Source organism: Bemisia tabaci, chromosome 1 (genome assembly GCF_918797505.1).
Source record: "Bemisia tabaci chromosome 1, PGI_BMITA_v3".
Taxonomy (NCBI): Eukaryota; Metazoa; Arthropoda; class Insecta; order Hemiptera; family Aleyrodidae; genus Bemisia; species Bemisia tabaci.
The window spans coordinates 47,682,786-47,697,796 of NC_092793.1; the positions used below are offsets into that span (position 1 = coordinate 47,682,786).

At 38.8% G+C, this 15,011-nt stretch overlaps 1 protein-coding gene across 2 annotated transcripts; it reads left to right on the forward strand.

Moving 5' to 3' along the window:
• Positions 1 to 233: 233 nt before the first annotated feature.
• LOC109038888 (facilitated trehalose transporter Tret1) lies at positions 234 to 15,000 on the forward strand. 2 transcript variants are annotated; one of them, XM_019054143.2, is made up of 9 exons: positions 234 to 532; positions 1,307 to 1,596; positions 2,451 to 2,589; positions 4,182 to 4,466; positions 6,944 to 7,044; positions 8,076 to 8,265; positions 8,870 to 9,066; positions 11,116 to 11,387; positions 12,462 to 15,000. In XM_019054143.2, exons 2-9 carry the CDS (start codon positions 1,495 to 1,497, stop codon positions 12,727 to 12,729), a joined length of 1,554 nt encoding a protein of 517 aa, XP_018909688.2. In that variant the 5' UTR covers positions 234 to 532; positions 1,307 to 1,494; the 3' UTR covers positions 12,730 to 15,000. The 2 variants fall into 2 exon arrangements, with proteins under 2 accessions (XP_018909688.2, XP_018909689.2); XM_019054144.2 differs by having other exon boundaries at positions 1,341 to 1,596.
• The last annotated feature ends 11 nt before the right edge of the window (positions 15,001 to 15,011 follow it).

Genomic DNA, 15,011 nt, shown 5'->3' on the forward strand with positions numbered 1-15,011 from the left:
GTGTCATCGTGCATGTTCACATTTTAGCACTAAATCCTTTTCTTTTTTAATGAAATTACTTATTTTTTCTCATTTATTTGATCTGATGACCAACCTGAAGCACTCGGATTTCAAGCTTTTCAAGTCGTTTAAGTGTACTTTTAGATAGCGAGTGTCTACTTTATCCGAAGAGGAGATTGTAAAAAACGAGGCCAAACTCCAGCAAATGCGCGGAAAAACTTAATTAAAAATAAACTCTAACAATCAATAATCAAAGATACGGTGTGAAGATAGTAGCACTTGTATCATTCAAGGAAAGTGCAAGCTATTTTCTAGTGTGCCAATTCAATGTGTTCATAACATATGTATAATTGAAACAGTCAATCCGTGTTTTTGTTTAATCATTGTTTTTTTTTTTGTTGTTTTTTTTTCGTCCCAATCGAAGTCACGTAAACTTTTGTGCAGCCTTATATGCTATGTTCCATGCAATTTGATTAGGCATCCTTGTGGTTTTTTGACCAATCACTGACAGTTTGATGCTTGGAAGTCTTAGGTAAGTGATTATACTTTGGCCGCTTAGTTATCAAGGGATTTAGATTCTTCTTAGTTGTGCTTCGAGCTTAAGACAAACTCAATGAATTCGGTTATTTAATTCTGTTTTCTCTTTGTTTCCTACGTTCGTTTCACTGCGCATGCTCTGAGCAAAACGCAGTATTGAGAATGCTCTCAACTCTCAATCTTTTCGTCACAGATTCCAAAAATAAATTTTGAAAAAATATTTTTTTGTGTATCTATTTTGTAAATGAGCCTTTGTTACACCGCTCAGCGACATCTAACCGCCGAACCGTAGGCCGTATAGGGTCACCTATTTTTTCGTGAAGGAAAACGCCGTATGGACCTTCCATTGCCAAATTTCCTTTGATAAAATACGAATTTCCTGTTAAACTAATGGATATTTTCCTTCCAATTTTTCTGATACTTTCGTCCTCAATTTCTTCTTAAGTTCTTGAATAGTGGAAGAAAAATTGTTTGTAACTTACCTTAAAAATAAACATTTTAGCGAAAGAAATTTGGCATCTCTCGAATGTTCATGGCATTTTTCCTTGGCACGGCAGTATTGATAAAAATACTAAATAAAGTCTCGTTCTCGCAACAAGCGTGAATCGGCGACTCATTTTTGCTCTCTTTTTTACGGTTGAAAATGAGGTTGTAACCTCATAAAAACAGGACAATAAAAACAATTTTATAATCAGTTATAGCCGTCATTAATTTAAGGCTCATAAGAAACATTAACACTTTGGTGCTTATAACAACTGGTTTTTTTCAGTGCATCAATCCCTCCTGGTTGTGTGATTTTACAGTCGTGCTGCATTTTCCCGGCCAGTAACAAGAGCGCCCCAAGTGCTCTTTTGAATCAAAGTCGAAGAGACTTGAACATTAGGATAACTTAACGTTGACTCGGTAACCTGTGACTGACTTTTGGATCTCGTAAAACTACCCTCAGCGACCGTTACCATGACTGATACTGTGGTGCCATCTAGAGGCTCTGATGTTCAACATGGCAAGTCAACATCGAACCATCAAACAAAGTCTTCATACCGATCCGGTTTTGCTCAGGTTTGTTATCTTTTCTCATTTCCCTATTTTGCTCAATTATTTAAAATTACAAGAGTAAGGAGCAACGCATAACATCTGAGGCGCGAAGAGTTATAGGGGTTGTACCTCGAAGCAGTCAGGGGATGTATATTGGCGTAACTCCTTGTTAGTGTTAGATTAGAGCGTATACGCGTCTGTGGTCTACTGATAAGTCAATCGAATCGTATTGTTTTTCATTAAAAGAAAAAGTTTGGGAATGAATCAATTAAATCTGAAATGTCTGAAAAAATTTATTATTTCTCTCACGGAAAAAATTAAATTGCTGATTTAACAATTCAGTTGCTAAAAAAAGTGACTGCAATATTTTAATATAGATTTTACAACGAAAAATGCTACTTTAGCCACCCCCGTGGTTAAATTGGCTTAAAATAGTGGTTAAAGTAGCATTTTTTGTTGTGAAATCTACGTTAAAATATTGCAGTCACTTTTTTTACAATTGAATTGTTAAATCAGCAATTTAATTTTTTCCGTCTACAATTTAACCAGCGTAACATACCTAGAGAGTGATCCCTGGAGAATAAGACTTGAAAAAGAAGAGAAGATCGTAATCATGCTTTTATGGATTCAAAGAGACTATTGAGCAAGTCTGATCGGTCTGATATTTTTTGGAGCTGACCCAGCGAGAAATTTTGGATTGCTTTGTCGTGAAGGTTTCTAATTTACAGCCTCGTCGGATTGATATGTGTGAGGGTCCCACAATAAATAGAATTCTGTTATATGAACGAGAATCTGCCATAATTTTCCTCCCCTTATCATTATTAATCGATTAATGAATCAAGTATCAATAATTTTTTGATGTCTGAGAAATTCCACAGATTTTGGTTGCACTTATACAAAGCTGTTTGATTTTTGATCACGGTCTGGAGATGGGCATTCCAATTCTCGTGATCGGTGCACTTCACAGGAATTCCTCGGAGGCCCTCAATATGAACGATGATCAGGCATCTTGGTTTGGTCAGTATCAAATAATTACAAATAATACTTATCGAAAATATATATTTTTTTTTTTGCACAAACGCAGAGATAGACCGCCTTAACTGATCTAGCTGAGATATACTCATTCAATATTTACCCAAATTACTATTGAACGCTAAAGCAAACACTCTTGGGTGCAAGAAAATTAAAACCCCTTTATTTTCACCTGCACGCAACACGCACAATAGGAAAATTTGCCTAGTGATATAACTGACGACCAACGAGTACAGCAAGTGGTTAGTGGAGGGTTAATTTTGTCCCTGACAAAAACTCACCTAATAAAGTGCTTACCCCGACATTCATATCAGTCATCAATTAGCGAATTTTTAGCTCACAAATGGTCACAAATCATCATCAGGCGAAAAATAGCCTTGACCTCTCAGGGCCGGATTAAGGGAGTGGCCACATGGCCCCCGGCCCATGGCGGCAAAATGTAAGGGGCGGCAAATTTTTCAATCTTTTTGAATGTAGGTATTAAAAAAAAGAGAGAAAAAAATTGGATTCAGAAAATAAATTACAAACGAGAAAAGGCGACATAATCTCTCATTTTCTGAGAGTAAAAATATAGTAACTTCTAATTTTGTCGTCTATCGGTGATAAGAGAGACAACACCTTTAATTAGTCGAGTTAAGAGAGAAACCAAACACGCAATTTGACCGGAGCGGCGCAGCGGCGGTCGGCATGAAACGCATAGCGCCTACAAGACTGCATGAATACTTCACGCATTGTATCAAACACACTGCGGTCAGCAGCAGTCGGCTCGAAACGCATAGCGCCTACAAGAATGCATGAATACTTCACGCATTGCGTCAAACACACTGCGGTCAGCAGCAATCGGCTCGAAACGCATAGCGCCTACAAGACTGCATGAATACTTCACGCATTGCGCCAACACAGTGCGGTCGGGCAGCGGCGGAAATTAAACTTATTAACCACATTTATGTTTGTTCTTTCATAATTGTTTCGTTCGTTGGAAAGCCTTGTTTAAGAAGGGGTAGATTTACGGAACTGAACTTTTGTTAACTACTGACAGGGCTTTCACATAAAATGTGCCCAACACGAGCAAACGCGTCTCATACACCCCTCCTCCACCGGCATGTTCACTTGATGGTTTTTATAGATCGTATTCGACAGATCACGCAGGTGAGATTATATTGATATCGATTCAATGTGTAACCACAGCCTCAAAAGTCAATTTAGAAATCTAAGGTAACGGATGTTATGTGATCGAATTGTTATTCTCTCGAGTACCAAATGACAATGAAAAGTGAAATTGTAGGAATTTTATCATTTTCGCAGCTTTTCCGAATTAAATCCTAAAATTTTTGTTTGAGGCTATGTTCTATTGTTTTGAACCAAACGATACATCGAACCACTGTCGAGTACGATCTATTGATGTTTCAAAATGAACGAGAAGGGGATGGAAAAATACAGGCGGCCCATGGGCGGCAAGTAGGTAAATCCGGCCCTGCGACCTCCAAACTTGATTTTCGCCCCGCCTAGTCAACTGATTACAACTTGCTCTCATACAGTCTATTCTTCCCCTGATTTTATCGTGTTCCTTTTTTCAGGGAGTATTCTGAATATTGTCCACCCAGTGGCTAGCCTCACCTCCGGTTTTTTCCAAGAGAAGTTAGGCCGGAAGGGATCAATGATTTCTACAACGATTCCACTTTTCGGGGCTTGGATGACTCTGTACTTTGCCCAATCCGTATACGCCTTGTACGCAGTTGTCCTGATTTTCGGACTCTGCAGAGGGCTCACCGAGGCCCCCCTCCACGCCTACACCGGAGAAATCGGAGAACCTCTCTTAAGAGGCACCATGTCCACCATCTCAGTTTCAGCAGCTATCATAGGTATTTTAATATTTTGATTTTTTCAGCTTTTGCTTCAGGGTTTATCGAATGAGTCAGAGTCGAGGTCGGAAATCGGCGATGGGTTCATTCAATGGAGGATCCAATCAGATATCCTGTGCTGCCATGCTAAGAAAGAACGCCGTATGAACGTTCGAGAGTTGCCAAATTTCCTTCGGTAAAATGTTCATTTTTTAGGAAAGTTATGAATATTTTATCTTGAAATTTCCAGGTCTTTTAGATGGAATTGCGAGCAAAATAACCTGAAAAATTGGAAGAAAAATATTCATAAGTGTCAGAGGATTTGCATTTGGCTCTAAATAGGTTGTAGAGCGATCGAACAACAAGTTATGAAACACTGGAACACTGGTAAACGACATTGGTGGTAAAATTATTGTCTCCTTAACAAAAGCTGAAAAAGGGGTATGTTTATTTATAAAATTCACAGACGAAATGTGGTTTCTTGGTAATAAAGCAACTGTTAACGGTGGACCTGATATGGAATCAAGGGACAAACACTTGGTTTGAAAGTCGATGTTAGCTTTACGTTCCGATAGAAACGGAGTTCCTAAAACAATAGGTGTTGTGAGATTTTTTACAACGTAAGTAAAGACCTTAAACAACTGATTCTGAATTTTAAAAAACAAATGGCCTTTACCAAGGATCCCAAGGGGCTGGTCGCTGGCTGATTTTAAATTCAGAATTGGGCCCCTACAAGGTAGAATCAGATCTTTAAAATCACTGGAACACACGTTAACAGAAGCGCCTGTATCTAACAGCGCAATGGTGTTTTTACCATTAACAGAGACTGCAATAGTGGAACTGGAATCGGAAATTACAGTAGAAATGATGCCAGTTTTTGGTGATTTAAAAAGTCGAATGTCAGAAATTACACAAAATGCACTGTAAAGTTAAAGAGATTGACACAGTGTGTTAGAGTACTGGGAATCACTAAGACCGTAGAGAAATATACAGGTCTAGAGTCTACAAGATGGGAAAAAGACCGTAAAGCGAGGGACGTAAGTCACAGGTCAAAAGATGGAAAAATAAGACCTCGATTTTTAGGCAACCCACGCTTATATAGTCTTGTTGACGTCACCGGTGGTGAGACAACAAGCCTACACGTGATTGGTTGGCTATAATCTATGTAGGTATCTGTTGCAAGTCTAGTCATTAATTTTATGGGACATTACTGAAGATTGTTTAAGGATAAAACTGAAAGTTGAAGAATGGACTGGATTTGAGTGAGACTAAAGAGTTAAAAATGAAAAATTTAAAATGTATGAGAAAATATGGGAGAGTGTTGACAATAAGTTTAATAGGAAATTCATGATTTATCAACGGCAATTTGGCAACGCCTGGAGGCTCATACGGCGTTCTTCCTTAGTATGACAGTATCGTGGACTTAAGTGCTGTTATGACTCATCCTAAGTCCATTGCAGACGTTTGTCAGACTTTTATGTCGACGAGAGGTCCCCAGGCTTTCATTTTCGAAAGCAAATATCGGAGGAGGAAAAGTTTGTTTGGCAATGAGACATCAAAATTTGCAAAAAAGGATAGCTATCGCAGTGCTAAAGGGGATTCTCTGGGATCAGAGGATTGAAGAAGGAAAATTTATAGTGTCAGTTTTCATTTTTATGCACTGAAAAAAAACCTTCGGCCGTGAAAGCCGTACTTACGGGCTCCATAGACATACCGTCTGCGTTCTGGGCGTAGCAGTCGGAGCAGCAGAAGCAACAGCTCCAGCACCCGGAACTTTCGGTCTCTGAGTCCGAAACGGAAGGTATGTCTATATAGCATTTAGCTCGTAACTTTTTTTTAGTGTGTTTTGATATATGCAATCACGTAGAGAGAGAGAGAGAAAAAAAGCCAATGATAATCTTTTTATCATCACACATTATAACTGATTTATCTGACTCCTCAAGTTTCCATTTTTTGTCATAGACTAAAGATTGTGCTTTAAAGATTTTTGAACTATCCTCGGTGACTATAAATCTAATTTTCTTGACCGTTATAATCGATTCGAGTTATGATGTTACTCATTCTGCCGTGCTAGGGAAGAACGCCGTTCAAGCCATCAGGCGTTGCCATATTACCTTCGAAAAACAACGAATTTTCAGAAAAATTCGTGAATATTTCCTTTCCGATTTTTCGAAGGATTTTGTTCGAAATTTGATCTAAAAAAGCTGAAAATTTCAGGTCTGAATATCAATAACTATCTTTAAAAACGAATCTTTTCTGAGTGGAAATTTGGCAACATTCAAATACTCATACGGCGTTTTTCCTTAGCACGGCAGCATTAAAGATCATTCATCACTCAATTGGACTGCATTTTGCAATTTGTAACTATAAATTATGGCTCTTCTGGAAAAACACTTATGTGCATAGGGAAAATAATAGCACATACGTTGTTTTTAAACCGGGCTAGAATTTATAGTTCCAAATTGCAAAATGCAGTACAATTCAAATATGTTTTCCAGGTGCTTCAGTCGTATTCGCCTTGAATTACTTCTTCAATTGGCGATCTGTTGCTTTGATCTGCAGTGCGTTTCCTATTGTAACTTTCGCACTCTTAACTCAGGTAACGACCAAAAATCTTAGCATGTACATACCGACCTCCATTAAAAAGTTTAAAGAAAGTATATTTTATTTTTCATTTTTAAAAAAAAAGCCCATATCCTCTACCCGTATGAGTTGAGGCTAATCTTAGGAGTAGATAAATTTTTAATCAATCGGACGTGCTCAGAACTAGTCGTAAAAGACCAATGTACTTAAAATATTTGATTTAAGCACATTTTTAATGTTTCAAAAGGTCAATGTCCAGTCATTTATCTCTCGAATAGATTTTTCAAGAAATATACAGCTGACGCTTATTGGCGCCATTTTGAGGGGGGAGAGAGGGAGGATAAATTTTCTCTCCCCCTTTCTACTGCGTTTTGTAGGCCTACATCAAAAACAAGGAAAATGGACCAGTCTTGCTAAAACCGTGATTTTTTTAAAACGTTTATTCGCACGTGCTTGAATTAAATCGGTTTTAATCATAGCGTGATAGAAGCAAACTTTTTTCGGAGCATTAGATGTTAACCCTTAGATGCCCAAGCTTGACCCGAAGCTCAGTAAAAACATGTGCCCGCGGATTGTTTATGGGACCATCACGTAATAGCTTTAGATGTAGGTCTACCAATACATCCTAAGGAACAAAGAATCAGACTTCAAATTGAAAAAAAGGAACAGCCCTTGCTTTCTTCCACCTTGCTTCCATCCGAGTTTCACGTTGAGTAAGTGCGTATCGCCGACTGAACTCGTAGTCTGGCCCAATGCGAGAAGTATTCATGCAGTCTTGTAGGCGCTAGCCGACCGCACAGTTTGGCGTAATGCGTGAAGTATTCCCACAGTCTTGCAGGCGCTCATATCATTCATCCGAGTTTCACGCTGATTGTGAGTAACCAGAGCAAATGTGCGGCACGTCCCAGAGTAAATATTTCAGAAGTTATCGTATGATCAATTATATGCCGAGAACTGTTTCTCAGGTGGAAGAATTAATTGTCAGATTGAAACGTATCTTTTATAGAAAACAAATTCCGTCTACCTATCATCTATTTATTTATGCAGATACCCGAGTCCCCGACTTGGCTGATATCAAAGAACCGCCTGGACGATGCCATGAAATCTCTCTGTTGGTTGCGAGGTTGGGTTGAACCGAACAAAGTGGAGACAGAATTTAAAAATTTAGTAAACTATGTCAGGAATTCGACAGAACAAAATGAAAGCAGCTCTAACGGATCGGATCAAACCAAAAAAGGTAAGTTTTGTAAAGAACAGCTGACGATAGAGATTTTGGTACTTGGGCCAATTTATTGCTTTTGTTCCATAGCCTTTTTAATATCGGTGTTTTTCTGAGATACGGCACTTAGAGACTATGCACGTGGTTCTTCTGTCAATTTTGAACGAATTGTGACGATTAGTCGCTTAGATATGTCCGCACACACTACTTCATGGCGGAAGACACCTAACGCACGAACAAACATTTTTTTTGAACAATTGCGAGGCGTGAATGATCGATTATAGATATTTCCCCATCTGGAGCAATGGTAAAGAATCGATTATTAAGGTGTTCGTTGCGAACACCAAGTTTATCGATCCTTTGCCATAGATTTAAGTGGCAGGTCAATCGATATATCGCAAAGCACTCCACGGAACTGTTCTCAGATTGTTTTCTCTTTAGTCAAAGGACTGTGAAATGCCTAAGAATGACGATTTTTGTACCATTACCTTTACTTAGACATCTCTTCTGTTTGCGTGGAGAGCAAAACTGTTTTTCTATTTTTTCTGAATGAACAAAAATATCAAATTATGTTCTTTCAAACCAGTCGCACCAACTATTTTACATTCGAATCTGATTTCAGACGGATTTTTCGCGAAAGGAACTCGCTATTTGGCAACGAATTACAAAATAATGACAAGCAGAAAGGTACTGCGTCCTCTGCGCTTGGTTTTCATAGTAGTTGTAGTTAGTTTAACTGCGTTTCTGGCGGGTATCAGGCCATATTTCATCCGCGAGATTCAGGAGCTAAAATCTCCTATCGACGCAAGATTAATTTTGGTAAGTATTAAATAAAAAAGAAACGAAGTCAGAGGCTATGCGAACTTCTAATCTATTTTTACGTTCAAACACAAGAAATGTCACAAAGAATCCCTAAATAAAATTTTAAGCTCAAAAGCTGGGTATAAATATTTCTCCGTGAGGTGGTCAGCTGCTCCGAGTCATAAACTAATGAAATTCCCTGATAGATTAAAATACATAGGGTGTCCCAAAAGTACCGAGACTGGTTCATAGGCGGTTCTAGACCTTCATTCTTGGGGGTGCCCAGAGGTGGAAAATGTCCGAGACCGGCTCCAAAGGGGACGGTCGCTCAGGGGAGGCCTAAGTTTCGGCCCTCAAGTTGTATCCCTCCCCTACCGTCCTTTCTCTTTTTCTCTCCTTCCCCTCCACTTAAATACCTGTAAATTCAATTTAGAAAATTTTTAGCACAACTTTCCATCAAAAGTACAATCTTACCATAAAAAAACAGTGGAATCTTTGTAAAACACGGCTTTCAATTTTAATTCTGTTTAAAACATTTTCAATTAATTGCTGGGATTTTTTCTCAGTGTAAGCGAATACAGAATCTTTAAAAGCAGTAATTTAACGGTTTCGATAACCGTACTTAATTTTTGCTTGGGGGTGCCTGGCACCCACTGGCACCCCCGTAGAACCGCCTATGGACTGGTTCTGTAACTTCCAAAGTAAGATAGATACAGACATGATCTTGGTCACATTTTAAAGATCAACTCAATACCTATCGATTAAGACCAAGATCAGCTCAATCGAATAAAAATTGACCGAGTTATGGCAATTTGAAATCAGTGAGGAAAGTTTACCCCTACGGTTTTTAATGAAGATTCTTCATCGCCGTAAATCGAAAAATCGGCCTGTAAAGTGATGCTTATTGTGTTTTTTGATTTTCGAGGTGTCATTTATCAACATTTTGTACCACCAAACACAACAGTTGACAGTGCGTATTATTGCAAAGTGCTAAAGGAGTTGAGAATGCACATCTCCCGGAAACGGCCGGACTTGAAAGCTTCGTGGATACTCCATCAAGACAATGCGCGGCCTCACACATCGAACTTAACACGTGAATTTATGAGTAATAATGGAGTTGAAACAATCCCTCATCCACCTTATAGCCCTGACTTGGCTCCATGTGATTTTTGGATGTTTCCTGCGCTTAAAAAGGAGCTTCGCGGACGAAGATTCGAATCGAAGACCGAAATCCAGAATGCAGTTTAGAACTTTTTCTACGCCATCCCAGAGGAAGAATTCAGGAAAACAATGTTGGATATGTGGTAGGAGCTCATGAAAAAGTGCATCCGGTTTGATGGACGATGCTTTGAAAAGCAAAAAGAAATTATGGAAGATTCGGAGGAAAGCGGATACGAATATTAACTTTTTGAATCCTGGTAATCGAAAAATCTTCCCAAAAAACCGTAGGGGTAAACTTTCCTCACTGATTTCAAATTGCCATAACTCGGTCAATTTTTATTCGATTGAGCTGATCTTGGTCTTAATCGATAGGTATTGAGTTGATCTTTAAAATGTGACCAAGATCATGTCTGTATCTATCTTACTTTGGAAGTTACAGAACCAGTCTTGGTACTTTTGGGACACCCTATGTAAAATTACCCATTGGTTGTCCCTATAAGTCGTAATTTATTAGGGAAAATTTGACAGAGTCCGAAGGCCCATGTTTACAGAGCAGAGTATTATATATCGATACAAAAGTAGAACAGATTGCAATAAATTGCAGTTACATGGTAAAATTATTGGTACTGCATCATAGTGTTGTGTATGTTGCCTATCTACTGATTGAAGGAGAAATTATTGAAATATATTGCAATAAAATTCAGATAAGTCCAATTGCATCGCAAATTGCCTATCGTCCTGACATGTGGAGCTCTTTTTATTGATCGTTTGAAATGGACATATACTGACCAAATGATGTAAAAATATTGAAAATTTTTTACAGAATGGCAATTTTATTTTAACATTTTCATTCCGTGCTACATGGGCAAGAGTCTCCTTTTTACTTCCAGTACGGTTTGTTTACAGGTATCCTCTACAGGTTCTCTCTTCATCGGTGCAATAATGAACGTGGCATTTTTGCGTCGCTTTGGGAAGCGGAAAATTGCGTTATTTTCTCACGCGGTCGCAGCTTGTTGTATCTTCGGCATGGGTGCTTATTCTTCTTTTCTCCGAGATGCTGGTTCATACGTACAACTGCGGTGGATCCCTATCATCTTTTGGCTTTTACTGAATGTAGTCTGCGGGCTTAGTATATCAGTCTTGCCTTGGCAGCTCATATGTGAGGTCTTTCCAGTGGCGTAAGTTGCTGCATTTTTCAATTAGGAACTACAATTTCTGGCTCAATTGAGAAAAAACGTGCGTACCGTCGGTTTCCCTGTAGACTACGTTGAGTGATTCTGGCCTAGGTCGGCGGAAGGCAGATGGGCGCCCGACTGGCGCGCGTGAAGCGGCTCCATGGGCTTTTGGTGGTGCAGCCGTTTGGGGGTATGCCTTTGTGCGTAACCGTCGCGTTTCCTGGTAGGAATATTGTGTTTTTTACGAAATAGCCGGAAATTGCAGTTCCTAATTGTGAGATGTAGTTCATTTTTAATTTGATCAATTAAAAGAGAGGACAGAGACCGTTTTCTGCATGTTCGCTCCTATGAAGGAGTATTTCCTCCCAAAGAAAATTCGAGATCTATGCTTGTTGTTTCTTATACAAACATTTACCATGCGATACATTTCAATACAGATCATGGTAAAATTATGCCCATTATTGTTCATTTTGCCTATCTACTAATTGAAAGAGCTCCTCTTATAGAAATTTGAGATAAAATTAAGATACAAAATTGAGATAAGTTGCAATGTTGCTTCATACGTATCATAAATTGTACATCGGCATTAACTTGACCGAAGAATGTGGTAAAATTATTGCAGTTTCATGGCATTTATTTCATTTTATTTCAGTAATTTAACTGCAGGCTCACTGTTAAAAATTTTGGAGTGAAATTCTGTGTCGGAGTGAATATAGCGCGGTGATGTGAAAGCGGAGCGGATGCGGACCTATTCTCCTTCCAGGTTGACTTACAGGTTACTCATTACCGAGCGGAATCGATCTGCTCTTTTTGTGGAGTATCATACGCTTATATGGTTCTAATTTCACTTAGAACTCATATTAATCGGGTTTTTTAGACACGATATAGACTCTAGCACCGAATTTCACTCCTCGACTTTAACAGTGTTGGGTTAGGTGAGGTGAGGTTTGTTCACATTAGGTTGTTAGGAAAGATTCGGTTGGATTAGATTCAGCTGGATTAGATTAGGTTGGGTTTGCTGAAGTGGTCTGGGTAATTTTGCATCTAAACCTGATCTGAAGACTATTTTTTTTGCAGAGGACGTGGTCTTGCAGTTGGTATTTCGGCCGCTTGGGCACATGTGGTGATGGGACTGATGGTTAAGTTTTATATTTATACCGAGGCGTGGTTGGGCTTCAGTTGGATGATGTATCTACACGGCGCAGGGACGCTGATTGGACTCACGTATTACTTCTTCTACTTTCCCGAGACCGAGGGGAAATCGCTGGAGCAGATTGAGCAATATTTCGCGGGAAATTACAACCGCGAGGAAAACAACTCCATCGATAGACGGATGAAATATTAGTCAATTAACCTATACATCGAAGAAAATGTGGTCATTTGAAAATGAGACCGTCCGCAAGCAGTAAGATCTTGATTAAAAAAGAATTTACTGTGATACGGAAACAGCAATAGAGTGCATAGAGTCGTAATGTAAATGGGAGAGCTAGGGCCATGGCCTGGTCGACGAGTTCCGAGCCCGGTGTGCGCCGAGCTCGGGTCACTTCTTCGATACATATTCGAACCAAAATGGCGATGTGGAATACGTAGTAATTCCTATATTCTTTTTTTACATCAGATGGCCGGGTCCCCGTGTATTGAAGACAATCGATTATGTATCGAAAAAGTGACCCGGCGTCTCACAGGAGTCTCGGAATGGACCACTAGACAAGGTACGAATTAAAGGATTCTGTTACATGTTTCTTAACCAAAATTTCACGCAGAACACTATTCGCGCGACGAAAATGACTGAAACCAACTCCTAACGAAGATATGAACGCTTTTATTTCACATTGGTTACAAGGAATTTGAACTGCCCGCTCACAAGAAACTCAAAGTTCTACGTGCGTCAAACCGCGCATTACAACGGTTTCAGCAATCTTCTCAATCGAGCAATGTTCATTTCCCACCATGTGTTTTTCAAACGATAAGCAATTTGCTATAGCTGAGCCAAAGCGTCAAAATTAAGGTTGCCAGATTTTTATATCGCAGAGACTGTCATGATAAACGTTTAGCGCGCGATGTGAATCACGTAGAGTATTGAGTTTTCATGAGCGGGTGGTTTGAATTCACGCATCAAGAATCATTAAATATCTTCGCAAGGAAATAATTTCGGTAATTTTCGTTGTGCGCATCGTGTTCTAAGTGAAATTTTAGTTACGAAACATGTTTCAGAATGCTGAAATTCGTACCTTGTCTAGTGGTTCATTCGGGGCCTGGAAAATGCTTAAAAGTGGCTCTTTCACTTACATTTCGACTCTATGTACTCTATGGAAACAGCTCACGGTGTGAATTTTGGTTTGGTCAATATCCGGGGTTTTGTCCAATAGAACTCCCCAAATTTCTGGCACGACCCCAGGAAACTTTGCGTGCATAAGCGGAAAATGAATATCAATGGCCAAAGTGCGGAAGTGTGGATTGGTGCGGCTGTTGGATGTTATAAAACAATTTTGTGTGTGAGGTGACCGAAAATTGGCAACTTTTCTTTGAGAGCTCTGTACACATATTCGCAAATTTCTGCACGTAATATCAGATTCGATGTTTTTGAATTGGCAGATTTAAAGTATCATCATTCCTGGACGAAGAAGTTCCTCACAGTTCGTTTGGAAGTTTCTAGTTTTGTGTTTATACACCTTCAAATTTTTAAAAATTTTCGTTTGATCACACGAGACCTTCAGGTGTATACTTCAATGGGATTTATGATGATGCACTACGCTTTTACTTTATCTATTTGCGGGTGCCGCGAAATAGTGTCACAGCTTTTAATAATGTAGAGAGAAAGTCAATATTTATTCTACTGTCGACATATCGAAGAGTGCGGTATTTGTTTTTGAGCTGGTGATTATATTGGCGGCACAGAAAATTTGGTCACTGACCTCGTGGAAAGGTCTCCTCAATTACGCATAATCTGTTCAGTTTGTAGGTATGTATCGTGAGGGGTAGTTTTAGAGTTTCAAACACATTGACGATAAAACTCTATAACCACGTGACGTATTATTTTTTAGAAGAAAAACTACTCAACGTTGTTCGTTGAAAACTTTTGTGTTTGTTTTTTTTCTCTGGTGAGGCATTCTCCGTGAAAATAACAAGGAATGATGTTGATTCATTTTCCATTAAAAATTAAATAAGAAAGTAGATGTTAAAATACCCAAACCGAGGTACCGGGTTTCAGGATTTCATTGTTAGGAGCATGAGGAACTTGAACGTATCAAAGCTCAGTCTACAATGATCAACAGCAAATATTGCATCTGTAAAAAACGTTGTGCAGGAATGTATGAGAATTATCACTCATTGTCAATCTGAACCTAAGTGTATCTTGGTTATTTTCTTTTCGAAAGACTGTTTTCCGCAAAAAAAAAAAAAAAAAAAAAAAAAAAAAAAAAAAAAAAACTTCTCCTCAAGTAAAGCAAATCAAAATGTTCCATTGAATATGTGTGTGACTCATTTAGAATGAGTGAAGAAAATTTTCAGCAAATTTTAATAAAAACTGTCAGTTTTTCTCTAAAAAGAAAAAGAAAATGAAACATATCTGCTCATACAATTTCGCAATCCGAGGTAAGCATTTTTTTTTTTTTTTTTTTTTCAAAA

Coding starts and splice junctions, on each gene's coding strand:
- LOC109038888 (XM_019054143.2), top strand. CDS start 1,495: ATGACTGATACTGTGGTGCCATCTAGAGGCTCTGATGTTCAACATGGC. Junction 1,597..2,450: donor ACCGATCCGGTTTTGCTCAG/GTTTGTTATCTT, acceptor GAAATTCCACAG/ATTTTGGTTGCACTTATACA. Junction 8,266..8,869: donor ATCGGATCAAACCAAAAAAG/GTAAGTTTTGTA, acceptor ATCTGATTTCAG/ACGGATTTTTCGCGAAAGGA.